Genomic DNA, 27,461 nt, shown 5'->3' on the forward strand with positions numbered 1-27,461 from the left:
TGCGTGATCTCTTGGCATAGTTGGAAAACTAGGAGAATGGCTCCATGACTTTCTGAAGAATAGAAGTCAGGTGGTAGCAGCCAATGGGGCCACTTCCATTAGCACGCAAATAGTGAGCGGTGTTCCGCAGGGCACTGTTTTGGGACCACTACTGTTCATAATGGCCCTCTCAGACATGCCCTCAGCCACGCAGAGAGCCACGATCACAAGTTATGCAGATGATACAAAAGTTCACAGGCAATACAGAACCCTGAGGACACTAAGCACTGCAATGTGAGCTGGACGAAATATACAAGTGAGCTGAAAAGAATAGCATGCAGTTCAATGCTGAAAGTTTCAAGCTTATACTATCAGCATGCAAAACTGAATGCAATACCCAATGAATAGACTGGACCGGGAGGATTGCAATCCCAGAGGCACAATCAGTGCGTGACCTGGGTATTCACATGAGTGAGGACGCGACCTTTCATGTACATGTTGCTAAACTGACAATGAAATGTAGACGGCTGGCTGGCTGGATTCTTAGAACCTTTAGAACAAGAGAACAAGAAACCATGATGGTCCTCTGGAAGACACTTGTCCTAAGCCACTTTGACTATTGCTCTCAGCTATGGTCACCATCCAGTGTCAAGTTGATCACTGAACTTGAGGTGATCCAACGAAGCTACACGAAGAAGATAGCCTCTATGCAGAATGTAAGCTACTGGGAAAGACTCAAGAGATTAAAGCTCTATTCCCTGGAGCGTAGACGAGAAAGATATGCCATAATATATATCTGGAAGATCCTGGAAGGTCTTGTCCCAGACTTTGGCATCGAGAGTCACACAAATGCCAGAACCGGACGCCACTGCGTAGTACCAAGGACTCCAAATTTGCCATCAAGATGTAAGACAAGATATCCTGATAGTCTGGGCTTCAGAGGCCCACGGCTCTTCAATATCCTCCCGAAGAACCTGAGGGACCTGCATGGTGTAGATGCGGATGTCTTTAAAGTAGGACTGGATCTCTTCCTGTCAGGTGTCCCGGATGAACCAACTTCACGGAGGAGGTGCAGATGAGGGCAGCTGCATCGAACTCTCTCATGCATCGATGGCGTTTGCTAAAAAGCATCCGTGAGGTAAAACCGTGTAGCAAACAAATGGCGGTGCCCCAGCATGGCCACAGCTCATTAGCTGAAACTGGAAAAATCAAAATCAAATCAAATCATATATGTATATATATATGTATATGTATATATATATATTATATATATATATATATATATGTATATATATATATGTATATATATATTATATATGTATATATATATATATGTATATGTATATATATATATATATATATGTATATATGTATATGATATATATATATATATATATGTATATATATATATATATATATATATGTATATATTATATATATATATATATATGTATTATATATTATATAATGTGTATTATATATATGTATATATATATATGTGTATATATATATGTATATAATTATATGTATATATATATGTATATATATATATATATATATTATATGTGTATATTGCTATATATATATATATATATGTGTATATATGATTATATATATATATATATATATATGTATATATATATATGTATATGTATATATATATATTGTATATATATATATGTATATATATGTAATATATATATGTATATATATATCTGTGTATATATATGTATATATATATATGTGTATATATATATATGTGTATATATATATCTGTATATATATGTGTATATATATGTGTTATATATATCTATGTGTATATATATATATGTGTAATATATATATGTATATATATATGTATATATATATATGTGTATATATATATATGGGTATATATATATGTGTATATATATATGTGTGTATATATAATATGTGTGTATAAATATATAATTGTGTATACATATATATGTGTATTATATATATAGTGTATATATATATGTGTATATATATATGTGTGTTATCTATATATATGTATGTGTAATATATTGTGTACACATATATGTGTATACATATATATGTGTATATATATATATGTTGTATATATATATATGTATATGTTATATATATATATGTGTATATATATATATTGTGTATACATATAATGGTATATATGTATGTATATGTATATATTATATATAGGTGTAATATATATATATATATATATATTATGTATATATATATGTATGTATATATATATGTATATATATATATATATATGTATATGTATTATATAGGTAATATATCTATTATATATATATATGTATATGTATATATATGTATATGTATATATATGTATATGTAATATATGTATATGTATATATATGTATATGATATATATGTATATGTATATGTATGTTATATATGTATATATATGTATATGTATATAATGTATATGTATATGTATATATATGTATATATATGTATATGTATATATATGTATATGTATATATATATATATGTATATATATATATGTATATATATATACAGTGGTTGGCGTTAGGAAGGGCATCCAGCTGTAGAAACACTGCCAGATCTGACTGGCCTGGTGCAGCCTTCGGGCTCCCCAGACCCCTGTTGAACCGTCCAACTCATGCTAGCATGGAAAGCGGACGTTAAATGATGATGATGATGATGATATATGATATATATATGTATATGTATATATATATATATATGTATATGTATATATGTATATATATATGTGTGTGTGTGTATATATATATAATGTGTATATATATATATGAATGTATGTATGTGTTTATATGTTTATATATGTGCTCCAGCATGACCACAATCCAGTGACTAAAACTATTATAGTGATACACACACATTCACACACAGAATGGGCTTATTTCACTTTCTGTCTACCAAATTCACCTGCAGGGATCTGTCAAACCAAGGATATAGTAGAATGCACTCACCCAAGTTGCCATGCAGTGGATCTGAACTTGAAGCCATATGTGTTATCAACTAAATTCTTAATGACACTAATAGTCAAATAGGACCTGAACAGTATAGGTCCCGATGCCAACCCTTATTTACCTTACAACTTAGAAAGTAAATTTTACCACCACATTTATGTATGTGTTGACCTGTTAGGGCTCTTGTGATTGAATTTCTTTTTAATAGTTGTAGGATCAAATTCTCTAATTATTAAGCAGATGGTGTGCAAGGCAATTTTAACCTGTCAAAAGCAACTTATGTCTTCCCTTCCACCTTTTCCCGTAGAAAGAATGAAATGGTAATTGTGCATGGCATGTACTATTTTGATTTGTTGGCATTATGACTTTCCCAAGACACAACAAAATGTTTCACCACACAAATACATATCAAGAATTTTGCAAACCAAATACAAAAACTAAGTACTATTTTGTTATTCTATATTTTTGTCAATAACAAATATGACAAGTTGAAAATAGCTATCAATTTTGGATGGAAACTGTATGTTTTCTTGAGAACTTAGAAAATACACATTTTCCATGTGTGTTTGAATATGCTATCTGTGGACTTCCTTTTCACTGTTAGTTTTACCGGCTGAAGAATGGGACCAGACTAATTATACAAATAGTATTCAAGACAGATTGAACATAGCAGTTATTTCACTAAAACAACTCTTCCCTTCTCCTTTTCACACTGCCTCTTTTCCACAGCCTGACATTAAGTGAAATGAATGAGAAAACCAAAGATACCTCAATGTAGTTACTCAGTTTGCTAGAATTAACAGCCAAATCTTCCTCAGATCACACTTGATCTTTTTTAAAAATATAAGGACTCGCTGAACAATTTTGTCCTTGATATACAAAAACATGGAATGGTCAGAATATCTTTGATTATGGATCTGCTTGAGTAAGGCTTAGTTAGGGCTAAGCAGCCACGACAAATTGATGTTGGGCTTTGTTAATAGTATCCATGAAGAGGATAAGAGCCGAAATTGTAACTATTGGGAATCAAAACTGTGCGTTGTTACCTTTGAATTTAGAAAAAAACAAATTCTACTTACAAGTGTGCATGTGTGTGCACGTTTGCACAGTCATGCATGCGCATTTCTTGTGAGTTTTTGTAATCTTTGTTCTTTTGATGGATTGTATGACCAAATTAACTATTAAGTTTTTAGTTACCATATTCCCATTGAAATATGCTGCTATTACTTCAATTAATTTTTTAAATAATGAAGAATATAGCAAAATAAGTCAGTCGTTATTAAGTTGGTGTTTCCAATATAAATTACGATGAAATTTTGATGGAAAGTTTTAATTTAGACCTCTTTAAAGCAGGAAGTTTGCAACATAGAAATAGCAGTTGCAGGTGGGTTGGTATCAGAAGGGTTAAGCAGATGGTACCCAAGACAAACTTGATCTGTCAATATTATGCTTAAATCAACTACATCCTTCTCTTTAACACTACCCTTTTCCCCCAATATTTGAAGGAAGTGTGAAGTGGTTTATGCCATAGCTTGTTATCATCATCATGGTTCCCTCAATGGTTTTTAATAAGTTGATGTAGCTACAAAAAGGAGTTTCAAGACTTAACAATACATACACTAGGTTTCTCACAGGGGCTCAAAACATCTCAGTATGAGCACAACACCAATGATGAGATTTATCTACACATTTCACCTCTCGTTCTATTATTATTGCTCAGTGCGGGACAGATTTTACAGGCCACTGCTTTCATGTTGAATAGACAGGCCATATTGGAGATTTCCACACCCTAAAAGAGATGTTTATTTGCAGATGAACGAAAGTGAGGATCTACCAAAGCTAATGGAGGACAGTGATTCCTGGTGCAGCATTGGGACACATAATCTTGCTTGTGGTCACTTGAAGAAGAAAATAGCTACAGTTGGGGAATGAGACTATAGAATACAGTGAGCTTCGAAAATGAATTTTACTTTCACTTCCACAAGTGTTTGTGAGTCATGTGTGAAGTGGGGCTTTGTTGACTTTTGTTCTTTCCACAGTGCTTGCTGTCTGTAAAGTCCAAACTATCTCCCACTCATCCCTGCCATAAACACACACACATACACACTATAATGGAAGGTAGAAATTATTGATTCCAGCCCATTAGTCTTCTATGCTTAGGCACATACTTAAGTTTTCAAAAACATAACCTTCAGCTGCTATTATCGGCAGTTTGGGAGAAGGGCAGTTAATTGAATCCTGATGAATTGTTAAATGACACTGAAAGGGGTCAATGCAGTTTTCATCCAAATGACCAAGATGGCTGTCTTGGGCCTAATTTCACAGCAAGACAAGTTACGTAACAGATATTTATTGAATTATTAGAGGATGTGCCAAAGACAAATTTAACCCATCAGTGCCATACCTAAAGGAGTGCCCTGCTCTTCTCTTTGGCACTGCTTTTCTTTCCATCATTTCAAGGAACCCCTTCCCCAAGGGAGCGACCCAGCTACTAAAGACAATAGTAATGAGAGAGTTAAGCCTATCGTCTTCGTCGTCGTCTGTTCGTCAGTGAGTTCCTATGCAGTCACTAACTTTGATTGTTTTCTTTTTTTCTTTTTTTTTTTCTTTTTCTTTTCTATTCTTTCTTGCTCCCCCCTAGCATGTGCAGAACAATTGTGACTCCTGTTGGGTAAGTCCACATACCTCTTTAACTGTTTTGCTGCCTCAACTTGCTGTAGACATTGTCTCAATTATGGTCATACTTTTTTTGGTTGGATTTGTTTTTGTTAATTTTTTTTCTTTTTTTTCTTTTTTATGTTATATTCATCAATATTTTTTTTTAATTAATTGTTTCTTTTTGTTACTGGCTCACACACATTTTAACGACTGTTGTCATATTGTCATTTGTTATTACAAAACAATATAGTGCATTTGTTTTTATTTAATAAAAAAAAGAAAGAAAGTCATGTTCAAAGAATATTAAATGTTGGAGGTCTTTCAAAATACCAGTTGTAGTTTTGAAATGATGAAAATAATTAAAATATTACTCATTTCACTTCTACCCACAAATAAAAGCATTTGTTTTAAAGATTATGAAAATTTTTATAGAATCATTCTATTCTTTTGTTTCATTTTTTTTTTTTTTTTTACTGTTTTGAATATAATATTTTGGTCACTTATTGTATAACCTACTAATAAAAATTCTGAGAAATTGGTTACACAGATTCCTTTTTTCCTTTGAAGAAATCCTGCAGCTAATTTCAACATATCTTCAGTTATGAAACTCTAATAATAAACGTTTTTTTTCTATGGTAGTTTGATATTCGTTGTAGCTGTGAAGCAAACTTGTTAACCACAAAGCCATACTTCTGTCCACTGACATCAAAATTGGTGTCAATGGTTGCAATAGATAACACCAAAGCTAATTATTATGCAGTGCATGGAAGATGGGAAAGAGGCAGCAGGAATGTAGAGGAACTGGAGTTGAGGGTTTTGCTTGATCATATCAACCCCACCACCAGTAATTATTTCAGCCTGATATTTATTTTATCAATCTCTTTGTTGAACTGCTAATTTACAGGACATTATTAAAAGATCAGATATAAGCAACAGTGATTCCTTAGACAGATGCAAGCATACAAACATGAATGCATACATTGTACACACACACACACACATATCCATTTGTGTTGGCAATTATGGCCTGCCATGCCAATGTCTGGAGATTCATGATTTTTCTTGGGAAATATCAAGCACTAGTTTTCCTGTTATCTGCTGGTTTATTCGCTGTCTATTCTCCTGCTTTCCCAAGCTTACCTTTGAACCTCAAGAATTGTTTAACCTTTAGGCAGGGGGACTGGTTCATGTGACATCAGGGCATGTCCATATTCTGGTGGACCTGTACGACATGTCTAGGGGCCATCTCTCTTCTGCTATTTGACCCATAACTGAGGTTGTTGACAAGTACTGTCATCACCTCAGAGTGGAACAGGCAGTAGTAATGATTAAGGACTAACTCCACACTCCCCAATACTCCTGAACTCCCAAGCTGGAGTCTCGCCTTGGATGCAGTTAAATATCTTGCTCAGAACTATATATGATAGACTTCTATGCAGTTCCATCTACGGAATTTCACTCACATTGTATGAGTCAACCGAAGACAATGAAAGACGTTTATTCAAGTTGCCCTGATGCTATATGGTAGTAACACAAACTTTTGAAATATGCAGCCATATCATCTGTGCCAAAGTGAATATGTAACTCAAATGAAATGTGGTGAAGGGTTAATGATATATATTTCATTTAGACTGTTTGATGATTATTAAGTAATTAACATTATCAAAACCTTAAGTTTCTAGGTTCATTGATAACCTTGGGATACGTCTATATGTATGAAAAGTAGGGCTCCTGTAGAGAATTACAAAATATACTGTTAGTGGTAGTGTATATGGACACACTATAATGAGGTTTCTCAGATATGTAACAGTTACAGTTTTATATAATACAATATAATTTATGAATGCCTAAAAAAGAAAAAGATTCGTTAATCATTTCTTCTAAATCTACCAAACTTTAGTTCCTGGGTTAGAATAGCATTCTTTATGCTTAACGATTTTCGTTGACTTCCCATCCAGCTTCCCTTTGTGCTTTGGGACGATTTAGATTTAATTACACTCGTTGTTCCATATCTGCACACTTTGTCCTCCTATGTGAGCTATGTAAATATATAATACATATTATGCACATACCTTGTATATCTGTTTAAATATTTATATATATGTGTGTGTGTGTTATATATGTACATTACATACCTGTCTCAATATGTTATATATATACCTTATAGATATGTCTAAAGATATATATCTTATATATATAACTTATATACGTCTAAATATATATACATTATATATGTGTCTAAAAATGTATGTTATACCTTATGTGTGCGTGTGTATTTATATATATATAATTTATATTCTTTTTTACTTGTTTCACTCATTTGATTGTGGCCATGCTGGAGCACTGCATTAGTTGAGCAAATCGACCCCAAGACTTATTCTTTGTAAGCCTAGTAATTATTCTATTGGTCTTTTTTGCCGAACCGGGGACATAAACGCAGACACATAAATACACACACACACATATATACAACTGGCTTCTTTCAGTTTCCGTCTACCAAATCCATTCACAAGTCTTTGGTCAGCCCGAGGCTAGAGTGGGACTGAACTCAGAACCATGTGGTTGGGAAGTAAGCTTCTTACCACACAGCCACGCGGGCACCTATATATATATATATATATATATATATATATATATATATATTATATATATATATATATATATATAATATTTATAATTCTTTACAATGCTTCAGCTTCAAAGCTGCGGTCATGCTGGAGCACCACTACTGACTGAGCTACACAATTATTTAAAACTTCCTCAGATATGTGGCATTTCATCAATGTGAGAGTTGGATGCTGCTGCCCTCATCTGTGTTTCCTGCTGTGAGGTAGACTCGTCTGGAACTCTTGACAGGAAGAGATCCAGTTTTGTTTTAGAGACACATCCACACCGTGCAGGTCTCTCAGGCATTTGGGAAGGATATTGAAGAACTGTGGGCCCTTAAAGCCCAAGCTGTTACAGTATCTGGTCCTGTATTTTGATGGCTATGCTGGAATCTTTAGCACTATGCAGTGGTGCCCTGTTCTGCAGTTTGAGTAACTTTCAATGCCAAAGTTTGGTACAAGGCCTTCTCAGATAGCTGAGGGCATGTCTAAGAGTGCTGCTATGAACAGCAGTGGCTCTGAGACAGTACCCTGTGGAACACGACTTACTATTTGTGTTTCCTTGGAGGTGGTTCCCTTGGCTACCACTGTCTGACATGCAGTTTTCTTGTTATTTATACACCCTGGTACTCTTAAAGAATGATTAACCCACTTATAATATAATATAATATTATTATAATATATATTATATATTAATATATAATATAATCTATATGTAATACAATATATATATATATAATATATATATATATTATGTTATATTAATATATATATAAACGGCAAAATGTCTGTGTGTGTGTCCTTTATACAAATCCACAATCTTTCAGTTAGAGGGGTCGCACTTTCTATGGTCATTTAAAACTGTCCAAGGGTGGTTGTGCATGTCTTTACATTTCCCCAGTCTCCCTGCAAAGCCATTAAAAAATCAATAGAAGTGACTTTTTTGTGAATTTTCTATCCAAAACCGAATCAAAATGCCAGAAACTTGATACGCCAATCGAATACCAGCTAGCTGTGTGTGATTGGTTCGAGATTTGGACAGTACTCGCGTGTATGTGCGCACGCACACAGCTGTATATGCATGCACTTGTACTATGACCCGGCAACGCCAGGTCATAGTGCTAGTATATATATATATATATATGTATATATAAATGTGTGTGTGTGAATATCTATATTCTTTTACTTGTTTCAGTCATTTGACTGCTGCAATGCTGGAGCACTGCCTGTAGTCAAAGAAATTAATCCCAGAACTAATTCTTTGTAAGCCTACTACTTATTCTATCGGTCGCTTTTGACGGGGACCAGCGTGATTTGTGAAGCAATGGTGGGGGTCACACACACACATACATATACAACAGGCTTCTTCCAGTAACCATCTACCAAATCCAATCACCTACTCACAAACTTTTGGTCGGCCTGAGGTTATATTAGAAGGCACTTGCTCATGGTGCCACACAGCGGGACTGAAACTAGATTCATGTAGTTGGTAAGGAAGGTAGTTACCACACTGCCACCCCTGTGCCTATAATTTATATATATTTACATGTGAATATATATATATATATATAAATTGTATATATAGAAAAATATATATATAATTTTTATATATATATATATAATTTTTATATATATATATATATATATATGCACACACAAATTTTATACAGGTATATATAATTTTCATATATGCATATAAATGAAAGGTTAGTTGAGTTAGGGGTTAAAATAACCATCTAAGGGATAGAAGTATCCATTACACTACTGGTATATGTTACTGATGTCAGTCAATTGTTGTTCATCAGTACTTCTTCATTTTGAATTTTTTTAAATATATGTATATATAATTTTTACATAGATATATATGCATCTCCTTGTTTCTTTTTCTGTTCCTTTCTGTGGAAAAGTGTAGGCTCGAAACATTAAAGACTTTTTCACTTCCCGACCGTTAAACTAAAACATCTTTTGTGGTCTACACCACCTGTCTTTGTCTTTTGTTTTTTTGAGAATTCTCCCTATAATTTTTATATATACTGTAAAAACCCATGTAATTTGTACAACTGTGTAATTTACACTGGTGATTTTTGAGGATAAAAATTTTTATAAAAGGCTTCTACTCGTGTAAGATTTGCACCCAAGTTTTCAGAATTGCTGATATGGCCGAGGGGAAAAGGTTTTCAGTTTAGTAGTATTTAGCATAATTTCACTTACTGATGATTAGATTTTATTAAATTTTCATCAAATACAAAAATTTAGTTTAACAGGTATCACATTGAAAGCTATTGAATTATAAAGTATTTGTGCCGTTTACAATAAACTTTATATTACATTTCTTACCCACAAGAGATTATGTCCCATCTTTGGCATACTTCTGTATGTCTTCTCAAATCATGATCACAGTAAAAAGTTGTTGATAATTCTTTCAAACAAAGCTGATAAATATGCTCAAGTATTGCAAAATAAGCTTCATTACCAATAAACATCAGCTTGGATGACACTATACTCAACCAGCATAGGAAGGTGACCGATCAAATTGATTGTGTAAACAGAATTCTCATTGGTCGAAAGTGTCTTCTTGTCTCAAGCTCTGATTTTCTGCCTATTCTTGTCGGAACCTTTGATATGGAGCATCGAAATTTTCACACATATTAAATGTCAAGCAAACTTAAAATCTGTCATTACCGTTTTAGCTGGGTGACCAAGCTGAGAGTTTGGTAACCCGCTAAAATAAACATTAAAAACATTAAAAATCGAAAGGAGAAAATAAACGGCTTTGCACATTTAGCTCTGTGTTTATTGTTCAAGAGAGGTGCAAATTTTAAGAAGCAACTTGTCAGAATATACACGTCTGTGTGAAGACATATGCAAGTATAGCGATATATCCATATATATCATCATCACCATATATATATGTATATATATATATATCCATATATATACACCTGTATATATATATATATGTGTGTGTGTGTGTGTGTGTATGTATATATGTGTGTGTGTGTATGTATATATGTGTGTGTGTGTATGTATATATGTGTGTGTGTGTATATGTGTGTGTGTGTGTGTATATATATGTGTATATAAATATGTGTGTGTATATATATGTATATATCCATATCATCATCGTTTAACATCTGCTTTCCATGGTGGCATGGGTTGGATGATTTGACTGAGGACTGGCGAACCGGATGGCTGCACCAAGCTCCAGTCTGATCTAGCAGAGTTTCTACTGCTGGATGCCCTTCCTAATGCCAACCACTTTGAGAGTGTAGTGGGTGCTTTTATGTGCCATTGTTACGAGGGCCAGCTGGTGGTACTGGCAACGGCCACACTCATGGTGTTTTTTTACGTGCAACCTGCACAGGAGCCAGTCCTACGAAACTGGCAACGACCTCGCTCAAATATTTTTCATGTGCCAGTAAGGCAACGCTGATAACAATCACATTCAGTTTCTTTTTATGTGCCACCAGCATGGAAGCCATTCAGCTGCTCTTGCAATGATCACACTCGGATGGTGCTCTTAGCGCTATACTAGCATGGATACCAGTCATCAAATTTGATTTTGATTTCAATTTCACTTCCCTCAACAGGTTTTCGCAAGCAGAATTTAATGACCAATGAAGGAAAAGTACGCATAATTGGGCTGGTTACACCCCTGGTAGAGGCCACGGGTTATGGTCTCACTTGGCTTGCCGGCTCTTCTCAAGCCCAGCGTATTTTCAAAGGTCTCGGTCACTAGTCATTGCCTCAGTGAGGCCTAATGTTCAAAGGTCATACTTCACCAATCATCCCGGGTCTTTCTGGGTCTACCGCTTCCACAGGTTCCCTCAGTCGCTACGGTGTGGCGCTTTTTCACACAGCTATCCACATGACCATACCAGCACAGTCGTCTCTCTTGTACACTACATCTGATGCTTCTTAGGTCCAACTTTTCTCTCCAGGTACTTACACTTTGTCGAGTATGCACACTGACATTACACATCCATCAGAGCATACTGGCTTCATTCCTTGCAAGCTTACGCATGGCTCATGTTTCACTGCCATGTAGCATGGCTGTTCATACACATGCGTCATACAGTCTAACTTTTACTCTGAGCGAGAGGCCCTATTCTTATTCTAGGAGCTACACTTTAAGTACACCCGCCCCCGCTACTGACTTGGTCACCTAGGTAACGGAAGCTATCAGCTACTTTTAGTTTTTCTCCCTGGAATGTGGCAGAAGTTGTTCTCTGCACATTTTCAGTGTTTATTGCTCCTGAGCATCTGCCATATACAAAAACTATCCTCCCAGTTAGCCTTCCTTTGATATTGCTGCACCTCTTATGTGTCCATAGCTTACAATTGGTGCATCTTATAGAGTTTCTACCTACACCTTTTCTACAGATCGAGCAGGGCCATCTACCTGAAGGGATTTGTGATTTGCCTGCCTTCCTACATATTAGGACTTTGGTATTAGCTAGGTTGATTTTAAGGCCCTTCGATTCTAATCCTTGTCTCCACACTTGAAACTTTGCCTCTAGTTCTGATAGTGACTCAGCAATTAGAGCAAGGTCATCAGCATATAGGAGCTCCCAGGGGCATCCTGTTTTGAATTCCTCCATTATTGCCTGGAGGACTATGATAAATAGGAGGGGGCTGAGGACTGAACCTTGGTGGACCCCTACCTCTACTCTGAATTCTTTAGTGTACTCATTGGCAACCCTCACCTTACTGACAGCATCTCTGTACATGGCTTGCACAGCTCTCACTAACCATTCATCTATCCCTTGTTTCCTCATTGACCACCAGATAAGGGATCGGGGGACCTTGTCAAAGGCTTTCTCCATGTCAACGAAAGCCAGGTACATGGGCTTATCTTTGGCTTGGTATTTCTCCTGTAGCTGTCTCACCAGAAATATGGCATCAGTGGTGCTTTTCCTTGGCACAAAACCAAACTGCGTCTCATCCAAGCTGACTCTCTCCCTAATCAGTTGGGCTATGACCCTCTCCGTAACCTTCATTACCTGATCCAACAGCTTGATACCTCTGTAGTTATTTGTATCTAGGGCGTCACCTTTACCTTTGTAGCAGTTGACTATTATGCTGCTACACCAGTCATTGGGTATGACTCCTTCATGTATCACCAGGTTAACTATATGGGTGACTAGGCTATAGCCGACACTTTTGAGCATCTCTGCAGTGATTCCTGATGGGCCTGGGGCTTTCCCTGTCTTCATGCTTCTGATTGCCTTAACTACTAAGGAACTGTCTACTCGGATAGCTCCTTAACTACTAAGGAACTGTCTACTCGGATAGCTCCTTAACTACTAAGGAACTGTCTACTCAGATAGCTCCTTAACTACTAAGGAACTGTCTACTCGGATAGCTCCTTAACTACTAAGGAACTGTCTACTCGGATAGCTCCTTAACTACTAAGGAACTGTCTACTCAGATAGCTCCTTAACTACTAAGGAACTGTCTACTCGGATAGCTCCTTAACTACTAAGGAACTGTCTACTCGGATAGCTCCTTAACTACTAAGGAACTGTCTACTCGGATAGCTCCTTAACTACTAAGGAACTGTCTACTCGGATAGCTCCTTAACTACTAAGGAACTGTCTACTCGGATAGCTCCTTAACTACTAAGGAACTGGCAAAGGAAAGACGGAAGACAGAATATACAAGAATTTATTAGTAATCATGAGAATTGTTCTGACACGTCTAGCATCGATCCCTTATGGTTGGGACACTCAACAACTGGTTCAAGAACATTTGGTGGTGCAGATGTATCTAGTCGGGCGATAAATAACTACAACTCTTTAAAATAACAGTTCCACAGTGTGACTTCTCATTTTTTAGAAAGAAACGCAGCTAGATGTAGGGAATATCTTCATTGATATAGAAGATCAAAACTAAAATCCTAGATGGCAAAAGGAGAAATAACACACAATCCAGCGAGAAAAGTTTAAAAAGGACCGTTCAGAAATCATCATCATCATCATCATCGTTTAGCATCCGTTTTCCATGCTAGCATGGGTTGGACGGTTCTACTGGGGTCTGTGAAGCCAGAAGGCTTCATCAGGCCCAGTCAAATCTGGCAGTGTTTCTACGGCTGGATGCCCTTCCTAACGCCAACCACTCCGTGAGTGTAGTGGGTGCTTTTTACGTGCCACCCGCACTGGTGCCAGACAGAGCTGGCAAACGGCCACGAACGGATGGTGCTTTTTATGTGCCAGGCGAGGCTGGCAACGGACTCGAAACGGGGTGGTGCTGGCAACGGTCGCGAAACGGAAAGTTCTCTTACATGCCAATGGATGTATAAATGCCCTCAGGCAAGCTGCATTGCACATGTACACTTGCTCATGCAACCATCTGCAAAAATGTGAGCATATGCACATGCAAGGTTTGGTGCACTCATGATCACAAAGCCAGTTGGTTATTTACTTGATGTTTAGAAGAACTGGGAGGTTAAAAGTAAACCTAAGTTATCCATACCTTAAAGTAAATTAAATTATGTTAACATTTACTCAAAATTCATTCCCACTGCATTGTGCAAAAGTACATTTATATGTGTGTTGGCATCTCGAGAGTCGTTCAGAAATTCTATTAAGTATCTTCTCATTAGTCTACAGAATAGACGGATTCCTCAGAGTAGGGACAGCATCTCCTGGAAATTGTATTGTATGATTTTGTGTACCTTACAATGGACCAAGTTATGTTGTACTTCATTTGATCCTCCTTCAGTCGCCAAACAAAATCTGCCAAAGGTGTTGATTAAAGTTGGCAACATATTTACAATAACGATTCTTAAATGAATCAGCCGTCTGCCCAATGTAAACATATGGTCCTCCCCTTGTGGGCAAAGTACATTTATATACAAGATTTGTACTCATACAGCTTCATCAAAGGACATTTTGATTTTTCTCTGCACAAGCATTTATTGTAGTTATTTGTATATAAGGTAGTCCAGCCTCCATTTACCAGCATTGTTGACGTGTTAGCTGTATCATAAGTATTTCTACTACAAGAAATTGGTCGTAATTGGTGTTTATCATTGCGGTTTACATATCTTTGGTTGTTATTTAGATGCAAATGTTCACTAGATCCAGTATGTGGGTTATTAAACCTTTGTCGCATTTTGCTATTGTTTATATATATCATATATATATATATATATATATATATATATATATATATATATATATATATATATATATATATGATAAATGAGTAAGAATAGATTCAACTTTTCAATTCTGTTGCATCCGTTTCCATGACAACGGTTATGTATTCGTGTTTAACATGTATTACACAATATAACAAAATAACCAGGTCACTCTCTCAGTCATATTTGAATTATGAAAATAGAATTTGATCTGTGAGAAATTTATCTCAACATTCCAAGAATATATTTATTAAACAGTGTTGTTTACAAACACATTAAGTGAAGTGATGGGATTGATTTAGTACAGCTCCCAAAATTACTGCAGAGCTTAATGACCACCTTGAGAACCCAGTTTCCACAAAAACTGTCCGCCAGCTGCTGCATAAAGCCGGATTTCACGGGAGGGCTGCAATTAGAAAAGCATCACTTTCAAAAAGAAATGTTGCAAAGCGTTTAGAGCAGAGTAAAAACCTACAGAATTGATCCCTAGAGCAGTGGGAGAATGTTATTTTCTTAGATGAGTCATCCTTTACCTTATTTCCACCCACCAGCCCTAGTATGTGTGGAGACAGCCAAAAGAAGCATTTGACTCAGGCTGCCTTCTTCCAACTATAAATATGGAGGAGGATGTGTGATGAGCTTGGAGGGGGGGCTATATCTTGGAAATCAGCTGGCCCAATGGTTTCCCTTCATGGCAGAATTAATAGTCAAGACTATTTAAGCATTTTATCTAATCAAATTCATCCTATTGTTGCGGAACTGTCTCCAGAGGGAAACACAATCTTTCAGGATGATGATGCACTAATTCACACAGTTAAAGTTGTTACTGAATGGCACGAGGAACATTCTAGTGAAGTTGAACATCTTATCTGGCCACCACAGTCCTCAGATTTCAATATTATTGAACATTTATGGTGCATTTTAGAAGAACAAGCAAGGAGTCGATATCCTCCACCATCGCTACAAGAACTGGAGACTGTTTTAGCTGAAGAATGGACAAAAATTCCTTTGGAAACAATTCAAACTTTGTATGAGTCTCTAGCTTGTAGAATTCAAGCTGTAATTACTGCCAAAGGTGGTCCTACCCCATATTAAAATAAATTTTAAGGTGTTTCCATTATTTTGTCCAACCCCTGTATTTTCATATATTGACATGTTTGTGTTTGAACCTACTGAAAAAATATTTATAAGTATGTGTAGCCTTATATTTTTTTGTTTTTGGAAGTATGTCCAAATAATTAATTTCTTAAAAAACATATTGCTTTGTATGTAATTAGATGTGTGTGTGTGTATCTGTATGTTTATGTGTACATATGTTAATGTGTGTGCATGTATGTGTGTTTGTATACATGTATGTATTAAAACAAAAGCTGGAAAATTTAGTATATTTTTTAATTCCACATTACGTATATTTCACTACAGTATTAGAAATGCATTGTGAATATTAGTAATAATAATAATAATAATAATATTATAAATAAATTCATAATAGGTATGGAATCTCCAATCCATAATTCTGCAAATAGGATTTACCAGAACTTTCAGTTAGTATGTATGCGTTATTAAAATAGAACATCAATCCACACACTTTTGATTACTGCAATGTGTAGGTGTGGTTTATAACTACTTGAATATACTATATACATACACATATATATATACACATACATATACATATATATATATATATACACACACACACATACATGAGGTCGTATCAATAAGTATTTGGGCTGTTGCCATAGTAACGAAGCTAACGCTCAGAGTGAAGCTGCTTGGCCAAAATTGACCTTGAATACTACTGTGCTCACTTCTGCTGTTTACAACAGTGCTTCAAAGGAAAGTATGTAGCGTGTGATCATCACATTGACCATGACAGAGAAAGTTGTCATGGCGATACCTGCTCAGAGGCCTATCCAAAGTGGATGGAGAGGAGTGAATGAGCTGCATGCAAGTGTACGAGTGGTTCAGCCGTTTCCAAGGTGGCTGAGAATATGTCAATATTGAGAATGTTTTGGGAGACCTGCAACCAGCAGAACTGAGGAAAACATTGCAGATGTGTGTGCAGCTGTGATGGGAAATCATCGAATCACCATCTGTGAATTATCAGAGGATGTGCAGATTAGTTATGAGACTCGTGTCTGCCAAGTTTGTGCCAAAACTGCTTCCAGCTGACCAAAAAGACACTTGGGTTTCAGTGGCACAAGATCTCCTTGATTGTGTGCCAAGATAGATGAAAACTTTTTGAAAACCTTGCATAGATTAGCTAAATATTAAATTAATCCCATCCCTTCAACTAATGTTTATTAGTGCCATCTTTAATTAACATTTTCTTGGAATGTTGCTCTATGCAGATTGTATTTTGATAATTCAAACATGTCTGACAAAATGGTCTGAATATTTTGTTCTGTTGTGTAATATATTAATAAGCAAATACATAGCCATTCTCATGGAAACACATGTAACATAGTTAAAAAGTCAACACCATCCTTATTCATTTGTTATATTTTTACTCTGCAATAAATGTGCAGCATTTTATTAAATTCACTGGAGGCTTAATAATATGAATTAACTGATTAATATTGCATTATTTGTTCTATTGATTGGTTGATGGATATAGAGTATTGTTGGTATTCCTCTGTGAACCAAATACTCGCACAAAGTGCTACTAAGTTAATTGCCTTAGATTGTACAGATCCCTAAAACTTGAATATATTATATGTATGTATTATGCATATATATGAGGTAACATTAATTTAAAAGCCATGTTGAGGAAGAATCCATTTGAAAATGATTTCATGTGAATCTGTGATTTATTCTACCTATTACAAGACTGTTTATTATTATTTTCTTTGTCACTGTTTTTAATTCTAATTTCATTTTGTAGCCATTTCAGTTTGCAACGATCTTGCCTCCCATCTGTTTCTTGTAGTTCTCTTCATTTCCCCCCCTCCACCAGTCTTGTAGACACTTGTTGCTTAAATCTGTATCCAAGTCTGATCCTGCATTTATTTTTTATTTTATTCTGTTTTAGTATTTCCTGCTTTCCCTTTTATATTTTTACATTATTGTTTGCTATTATTTATTGCCTAGTTATGAATATTTTGTTTGATTTCTTGCATTTAAAAATTCTTTTTTTTTTTTTTTTTTACAAGTTTAAGATCTGATCAAAATATATTTTTTCACAGGGTTAAACTGCATGCTTAATCATTGAAAAAAAAAATTAATTCTGTTTTTTTTTTTTTTATTTCAAATAAATGTTCATAACCATGACAACCGTGGTGCAATTCCTGACAAACTTATATAAGAAAAATTGCAGAACAAATTCGAACTTATACCATCTTTAGAACAACATATGCAAAATTTCAATCAGATTGTCATCATGTCTCTTATTTCTGGATGTATACATAGTCTCAAATTAGATTCAAACTGGAAGTATTTAATTTAAACTATGGTGAATCATGTTCTTACCCACATGGCCATGTATATGGTTCATGCATTACCAGGTTCTTAGTTCAATGCAGAGACTATGCTCACATTCAGGAATGAAACATCTGACAATGTTTGGACATCCAAAAACTCTAAATGTAATGTAGATATGTAATTTAAGGCAAGGTTGATATTCTGTGAATTAATATAATTTTGTTAAAAACTCATTTTAGCAATTTAATTATCCATACATTTCAACTAATAGCAGGAAATACAATTTTTTACTGTATGTCACTATTTCAAATTGTTCTATGCTCTGTCACAACATGGTACAAAATATTGGCTACAAACACATTTTACCAGATCCTACACCATTTAGTTGTTAATGTACAGCTGAAGATTTTGTTTTTGTGTAAAATGTCTTATAAGTCATCCTATTGAGGCCCTTTCTTCCTCGAGCTATTTTCATTTGATAAGCACATCTTGGCAATTGACTGTGTAGTGTCCCTGTCATTAACATCGATCGCCTGTACTTTGTAGGGTACTTGATTATAGTATCCTTCTCAGTAATGTGGTGCAGTACTAATGACTAGATACAAACCTTCAGCTTTGCAGATTTCGGTGTCTGTGTAGTCACACAGGCACACACACCCCTCCACACACACACACACTTGTATACACATCACTGTCAACTTGATTAAATTGTAGAACAATTATCACATTCTTTGTTATTTAAAAAAATATATATTCAGAAGAAATGGTTTAAAATTTGAATGGTGGATCCTGCAGGTCCTTTTGGCTCCTTTATTGCCTGTCTTTTTTTTTTTATATCCAAAAAAATTCAGAAATTGGAATGACCAAATCTATATAGTCATTTGGAGTTTTGTATCTCATCTTGTACTTTGTTGTTGTTGTTATTGTTATAACAAGCTGGCAGAATTGTTAACATGCCAGACATAGGGGTACTTCATCCATTTTTATGTTTTGAGTTCAAATTCTACTGAGGTCAACTTTGCCTTTCAGGGTCGATAAAATAAGTAACGGCTGAGTGCTGGGGTCGATGTAATCAACTTGCCCCCACTCCCAAAATTGCTGGCTTTGTGCCCATAGTAGAAAGGGTTATTATTATTATTATTATTTAAGGCAGTAAGCTGGCAAAATTATTAGCACAGTGAACAAAATGCATAGTGGCATTTCATCTGTCTTTAAGTTATGAGTTCAAATTCCACCAAAACTACTTTTGCCTTTCTTCATTTAGGAGTTGATAAAATAAGTACCAGTTGAACACTGGGGTCAATATAATCAACCAGATCCATCCCCTATAATTTCAGGCCTTGTGCCTATAGGACAAAGGATTGTTATTTTTTATTTAAGGTGATGAATTGGCAGAATTGTAAACATGCCAGAGAGAATGATTAGTGACATTTCTTGCAGGTCGATGCATTCTGAGTCCCAGTGCCACTAAGGCTGACTTTGCCTTCCATCCTTTTGGGATTGATAAAATAAGGATCAGTCAAGTACTGGGATTGATGTAATCGACTAGCTGCCTCCCCCCCCCCCATAGATTTTGGGCCTTGTGCCTAATGTAGAAAGGATTATCATTATTTTTAGTCATTACTCGTTGCTAGGTAATGACCTAGTCAAGATGAAAGAGATTCTTCAGCAGAATCCTACTAAAATGATCTACTAATTGATACGAGCAACAACAACCGGTTTCTTTTTTTCTCTTGAAACAAATTTAAATTCTATCTTTCACACACACACACACTCGCTCTCTCTCTCTCTCTCTCTCTCAACAATGAGTCTGTATTGTCTTTATGTTGAAAGACATACAGAAGCACACGCACTACCCCCAAAATAACTATATATATTATATATATATATAAATAATTATTTTGTTGAAGTCTGTGTTTTGTCGACATCCTAGCACTTGAAGTTCTTGTGTTTTAATCAAACCTTTTCAGTTACTTTGGTGACAACACTACCTATCTGTCACACACACACTCTCTCTCTCTCTCTCTCTCTCTCTCTCTCTCTGTATTAGTCACTCAATAACAACTTTTTCTCCTCCCTTTCTTCTAAATATATGTTGTGACAGGGCCTATCTCCCCTTCTCATTCCTTCCCCTCTTCCTTCTCTCTACATAAATGTTGTTACAGACAGATAGATGGAAATAGCTTCTCTTTTATAACATAAGATTATTATTATTATTTAATATTACTAGTATTATTAAATTCAGTATTATTTTTGAGAGCATTTGCTCATAAAACTTGAAACCAAAAGAAACAACCAAATTGACTGATTAGACAGTATCAAATATTGACAGTTCTGGTGCCATACCACTTTCAAGTAAGAGAAAAACCATAGTCTCAAGAATAACATTAAAAAAAAATATCTTAATTGTAGGTCAGATGTTACAACTCTATATTTATAGATATTTAATATGGCCAAATATCATCTGGTTCTTTGACAAGCTGTGATGTCTCTTAATACTAATTAACTAATCCTTTTTATTTTTTTAACAAGCTTTTATTATTTCATTTGTTGCAACAAAATCAATGAGATATTAATTTTATGACACATACTATATCTTTTTATCATTCCAGAATACTTTGTATTATGATACGTATTGGGTGGGCCAACATGTCTGCTTGGCTTGGTTGTGTGCATTTCTTCTGCTTATTGTCCATTTCCTTCCTCCGCAATACCTTGATCTCCTACACAAATGTGCCCTCCATTTGGGACGTTGGCAAAAAGTTGAAGGACGTCATGCCCATGTACCATACAACCCGTACGTATATTTAAATAAAATCTCGATTGATAAGCACCAAACAGTTTCAGGGAAAATTTAATAGTAAAAGAAATTAAGCTGAAAAAAGGAGGGAAAGAAAAAGCTGCAAAAAGTAATATAATTTGATTCAAGATGCTGATGATGATGTGTGGTTAAGAAGTTTGGTTCCCAACTACATGGCTTTAGGTTTATCCTCATTGTGTGACACTGGAGGCAAATACCTTCTACCGTAGCCAAGGGACTACTAAAGCCTTGTGAGTGGATTTGGTAGATGGAAACTAATATCCATTGCATATATGTTTGTTTACATGTGTGTGTGTATATATAAAGCTATCAATAATAGTATGTAAATGCTCGGTGTAAATGTATGTATGATGAGTTCAGGTGAAAAAGAAACAAAAGAAAACCTCAGAAAATGATTGCAATAAAAATGTTCAGTTTTATCATAAACCAGAAAAGAGGTAAAAAATAAATGCATATAATCATCATCATCATCACCACCATTAACATCTGTTCTCCATGCTTTGGTTGGAGATGGTTCAACAGGATCTGACAAGACAGAGGGTTCTGTTAGGCTCCACTGTCTGTTTTGATAGGGTTTCCTAAAACCAGCCAATTTAAAGAGTATAATGAGTACTTTTTTCATGGCACCAACAGTGGTAGAGATTGCTTCTTCTCAAAACTTGCAAGACTAAAGAGTCTAAAGGGGTTCCAAGAGGCTCCTTTAAAATAGGAAAGAGAGAGAGGGGGGGTGATGATTGAATATATTGAAAAATTAAGTTTAAAGTAATTATATTTTTGTTGTCTTATGAAATGTTAGTTTTATTTTTTGTTTTTTTTATATTTTTTCCCCCAGTTGGTCTGAATTGCAAGTGTGGCCTCCCGGGGTATTAGTTAAACATGTCAGAGGTTTGTTCCGAGCTGAAGGAATTAATATTACTGCTGAACCTGGTAATAGTATGCACAGTCGGTTTTATGTAAGTAGTCATTGTATTCTACACATTTACCCTTTTTATGTATGTATAAACTGTTTTGCTAATGTATAACTACAGAGCATAGAGATGGTATAACTATAGAGCATACAGATGGTTGATTCAGCAAGCACTGGGCTCACTAGCTGATAGGTTAGTGGCTCACGTCTCGTCACCTGCCCTACTTTTAGTTCAGTGTACAGGTAGGAACACTGATTGATTTGAACAGTGGTAGCCAGGTAATATTGGTTTCAAATTTTGGCACAAGGCCAGCAGTTTTGGCACAGGGGGTAAGTTGATTACATCGACCCCAGTGTTCAGCTGGTGCTTATTTTATCAACCCCTGAAAAGATGGAAGGCAGTCGATTCTGGTAAAATTTGAACTGAGAATGTAAAGAGAGGCAAAATACTTCTAAGCATTTTTGTCTAGCATGGTAATGATTCTGCCAGCTTGCTGCCTTGTAACCAGGTAATATTAACTAGTGTTAGGTTTGTATGGATGTGGCTAAAACCCATGTGCCAAGTAGGTCTCTAATTAGCCACTTCATAATCTAAAAATGTAAATCAAAATTTCTGTTGACAAGGTGTCTTAGCATCACTCAGTAAGACTGTTGTCAGCTGCTCACCAACCTAAATATTCTATCTATTTCTGTTCAGATTGACTGGGTTGGCTTCCCACACCTACCCTATTATATCATTCTAAACTTAAATAAACACATCATCAAAATCTTGAAGTTACAAGATAATTCAAAACAATGTGAATGAATAAGCATTACATTTGACAGAGCAATCTGAAGGAGCTAAAGGGTTAAAGCTACACGCACATCCACACTTAGTTTACATCTGACGTCTGGACCCCCATCTTGTTCAGGATATTGATCTAATATTATATGTCCAATCATATAGAGTGGAACACAATCAACGGCTTCAGTTGCTAATGTTAACTCACAAAAAACAGTATATATACATATATATACAAAAACACTTAGCATATTATATTATATTGATCATTTAACTGTATAATTGGTTCACATCAGTCTAGAAAAAATAAACTTATGTCTTTCTTTCCTGTTCTTTCATTTTTCAGTTTCTTTTCCACTGGCCGTTAAGAATTACCAATTATTTGCTGTTTCTGTCTTTCACTTTGGTGATTTACCAATTTGTACGGCTCCTCCTCTGTACAGAATGGAACCACATTGTATCACTAGCATTGATGCTTTTCTGCTGCGATTATACGTTATTCAAACTCTTCCGCGACCGAGTCATATTGACTAGCACATATAAAGATGAGGAAGAGAAGGGCGATAATTCTCACTAATCAACCCACAATTTGAAAGTGATCTAATCTGAAATCTACAAAGTCCACTTGAAACATTGGCCAGTCATAAAGAAAATCCTTCTCTGTCTCAGTTTTCTTTTTCCCACCTGGTCATGAAAAAAGCTGTTTGAGGAAGAAAATAATTCCAGCAGCTGAATTGATTACCAATTTTTTTTCTTTCTTTTCAAACTTTAAAATATCTCTTTCCAAGAGAATTCAATCCAGTTTCAAACAAAAGGTTTTGAAAGAGCTTCTGAGGAAATCAATACTTTTAACCTTTTAACAGATTGTTGTGAAATGTGAAACAGTATCTTTTCCTTTCTTCCTGCTCTGCTAAATAAAAGAAAAACCTAAATAATATGTGATATAGGGACCAAAAATATTTATATTTTTTAATACTTCTTTTATGAAGAAATCAATAAAAGCATTCAGTCAACAAGTTTGTTTTTCTTTTCCTCCTTTTTGATTTTTGCTTTGTCTTCAGTATTCTACCTCATCGTCATCATATCTGCTTTTTCCATGGAGGTATGCATTAAAGGAAATTTCTGGAAGCAAATGTTAACAGGCAGGTGCCTTCCTGTCATCAACCCTTACCTATTTTCACTTGTCTCCACAAAAAAAGAAATTCTTTGAATTACCACACCCCTCCCCCTTGGACAATATAGTCCAGAAGAATACAAAGGTTGAATGCCTTGCTTTAACTTCAGCCTTTACCTCTTTGAGTCCTAGAGGATATTATCATAACATACAGTATATCAAACATTTTTAGATTTGGCACAGCCCGTCCCTCTCCTGGTTTGACCATTGCTGATTTCTTCCAGATGGAGAGAAGGAGATAGAAAGAAAGAATAAGAGAAAGGAAAAGAATCAGCTCTAGTACGCGACTGGTACATTTTGTCAACCCTGATAGAATGAAAGGCAAAATTGACCTCATGGCATTTGAACTCACTGCATAGAAAGCTGTAATAAATCAATTAATTCAACTGATGCTTGAACAACTCTGATTCTCAGCCAAAATTAAGCACATCAAAAAAGGTCCTCAAGAAGACCCGTTACAGTAGCTTGTACAGCAGAGTACCATGTCTTGGTGACACTCACTTGCTTCTAAAGACTGGATAGTCTTAGCCGAAATAACTTTGGTCCTAACTCAACTCAATCAGAAAAGACCAGGAACTTAACAAAATCTACTACCATTGCTACTTACTTACTTACTTACTTACTACTACTACTACTACTACTCCTCTCATAGGCCGAAAGTGATGTTGGTTTGTTTTTTTTCTGAATGTAATTTTACCAAATTACATTCCCTTCACCATTGGTTGTTGGCTCATCCTTTCTCTTTCATGTCTTGCTTTGCACTCATCCCCAAACGTGACGTCTGTTTTTCAGTGCAGCCTCCATCTATTCTATTTCTCATATATTGTCAGACAATTGTATTTTGAAAATTGTTTAGCCCATGGTCAGCCCTGATCTAGAAAATCCATGATCAGACATTATGCTTATGTTTAATTTGTCCACCCCACCATTATAAATAGTGTGCCTAGAACTGGATAATCCAATGCATCATTTTTTTTTTTATTGAAGGAATGTGATTTGAGGGAGATGTAATTGTTATTTTAACAGATTGAGTAACCAAGTAGAAGCGTCTTGGCTCTTGTCAAAAATGTTACAGTGTGCTCAACAAGTATTTTAATACCATTTTGTCCTCTCCTCTACATCTCCCTACACATTGTGCTCATTACCTCCACCATCTTTCATTATGTCTTCCTGTTCCTCTTCTGCTTCATTCCACATTCATTTTCATCACTCCTCTCACCCAGTCATTTCCATCCTTCCTCATTTCTCTTCACAATATCCATTCACTGACTCAATTTCTATCATTCTCAAAAATTCATTAATATATCTTTTTGCGATGCTCTTTTACAATCAGATGCTCTTTCTGCCACTATTTCTCCTCTCCCAATAATATTCCATTCATCAATCAAACCATTCTCATTTCCTTTCTTACTCTCCTCCATGTTCATTCCCCCATGTCTCACTTCTATGAATTTCTTCTGCATGCAACTTCACCTTTTTCAGCTGCAACACTTTCTTTCCCATTAGTACACTTCTCCATTCTAAGAACTTTCATGTATATCTCACTCTAACCATTGCCACCAAATTTATTCCAGTTTCCAATATATGTAAGCATTTACAAACTTCTTGTTCACTACCTATGATGCAAAATCTACCTTGTGGAATAGATATTTTCAGCAATATTATTATAAATTATGCTGTATCCAACTTCTTACAGTGATGAATTGCACCATTCCTTGCTACCCATTTACTGGTAAATAGACATTACCTCATTTCTTTTCAATAAGAATTGGAGGATCAGTTCTCATGGTCTTTGCTGGCTTTACAGATCATTGTGAGTTAAATGCAGCTCAGATATAACGGTACTGTTAAGAACTTTGTTTCAAAGCTGAGGGGCTGCACCAGATTCCAATCTGATTTGGCGTGGTTTCCATGGCTGGATGCCCTTCCTAATGCCAACCAGTATACGAGTGTAATGGATGCTTTTAGGTGCCACTGACACAGGAGTCAGTTGTGTGGCACCAGTATCTGCCACAACTGTGATTTCACTTGGCTTGATGGGTTTTCTTCTCATGCTCAGCATATTGCCAAAGGTCTCAGTCATTTGTCATTGCCTCCATGGGGCCCAATGCTCTAAAGGTGCTTTTACATGCCACTGGTATGGGTACTAGTTATGGGACACTGGCATCGGCCACTCTGCCTCCATGAGGCCCAATGCTCGAAAGGTGCTTTTTATATGCCACCAGCACAGGTGATAGTTACATGACACCAGCATCAGCCACAACTACGATTTCACTGAAAACAGTTGTGCTATCTTTGTGGAAATGGAGTCTCCTGGTCACCCATCTGTGCAACCTGTCTTAGCCATCTTCCTGAGTTTTTATAGGGGATCAGAAGCCAAATTATAGAGTTTTCAAAGAAACCCTGTCCATGCCATCACTTCATGTTGATTGTTCGGTTAATAGACCAATCACATGACTTGTTTGTGATGTCAGACTGAGTATCCAGGGATTTGGTTTCAAATCACAGCTAGAGTTCTTTGAACTTTCTCCTGCCAGTTCTTATTCTAGAAACTAAATTTTCAGCACACCCCACACCATTGCTAATTAGATCACTGAGGTAATTAGAAATTATCTACTACCTCTTTGTGTTTTTTTGCACCTATGCACCTGCCATATTGCCTTTTATGTGAAAAGAAATATTCAGGAGGAGGATGGTGGTGATGATGATGATGATGATGGTGGTGGTGGTGAGGAGAAGAACAAAAAGAAGAGTATAATTGATAATATCGACTGCTGTACATATTTTATAGTCAAAATTAATCCTGTCAGGATTTGCACTCAGAATGTGAAGCAAAGTATTATGTCTGCCACTCCCCATAGCAGTTTAAGGATGAATGGCAAAAACTTGCAAAATAGAGAAACTGCAACTTCTTAATGGTGTAGTATACAAAAAAAAAAAAAATTTAAGAAAAGGTATTAATTGCCAGTTAGTGATTATAGTGACA

At 35.6% G+C, this 27,461-nt stretch overlaps 1 protein-coding gene across 2 annotated transcripts in view; it reads left to right on the plus strand.

Moving 5' to 3' along the window:
• LOC115223201 (transmembrane protein 39A-A) overlaps positions 1-24,258 on the plus strand; it is a 53,833-nt gene extending 29,575 nt beyond the window's left edge. Inside the window, exons 6-9 of one of the 2 annotated variants that reach the window (XM_029793659.2) lie at positions 5,603-5,632; positions 21,405-21,589; positions 22,446-22,566; positions 23,648-24,258. In XM_029793659.2, the coding sequence (XP_029649519.1) occupies positions 5,603-5,632; positions 21,405-21,589; positions 22,446-22,566; positions 23,648-23,878 (567 nt within the window). In that variant the 3' untranslated portion in view covers positions 23,879-24,258. The remainder of the gene's footprint in view (positions 1-5,602; positions 5,633-21,404; positions 21,590-22,445; positions 22,567-23,647) is intronic. The other variant, XM_029793660.2, reaches the window with a different exon arrangement.
• The last annotated feature ends 3,203 nt before the right edge of the window (positions 24,259-27,461 follow it).

The sequence above is a fragment of the Octopus sinensis genome, linkage group LG22 (genome assembly GCF_006345805.1).
Source record: "Octopus sinensis linkage group LG22, ASM634580v1, whole genome shotgun sequence".
NCBI classification, from domain to species: Eukaryota; Metazoa; Mollusca; class Cephalopoda; order Octopoda; family Octopodidae; genus Octopus; species Octopus sinensis.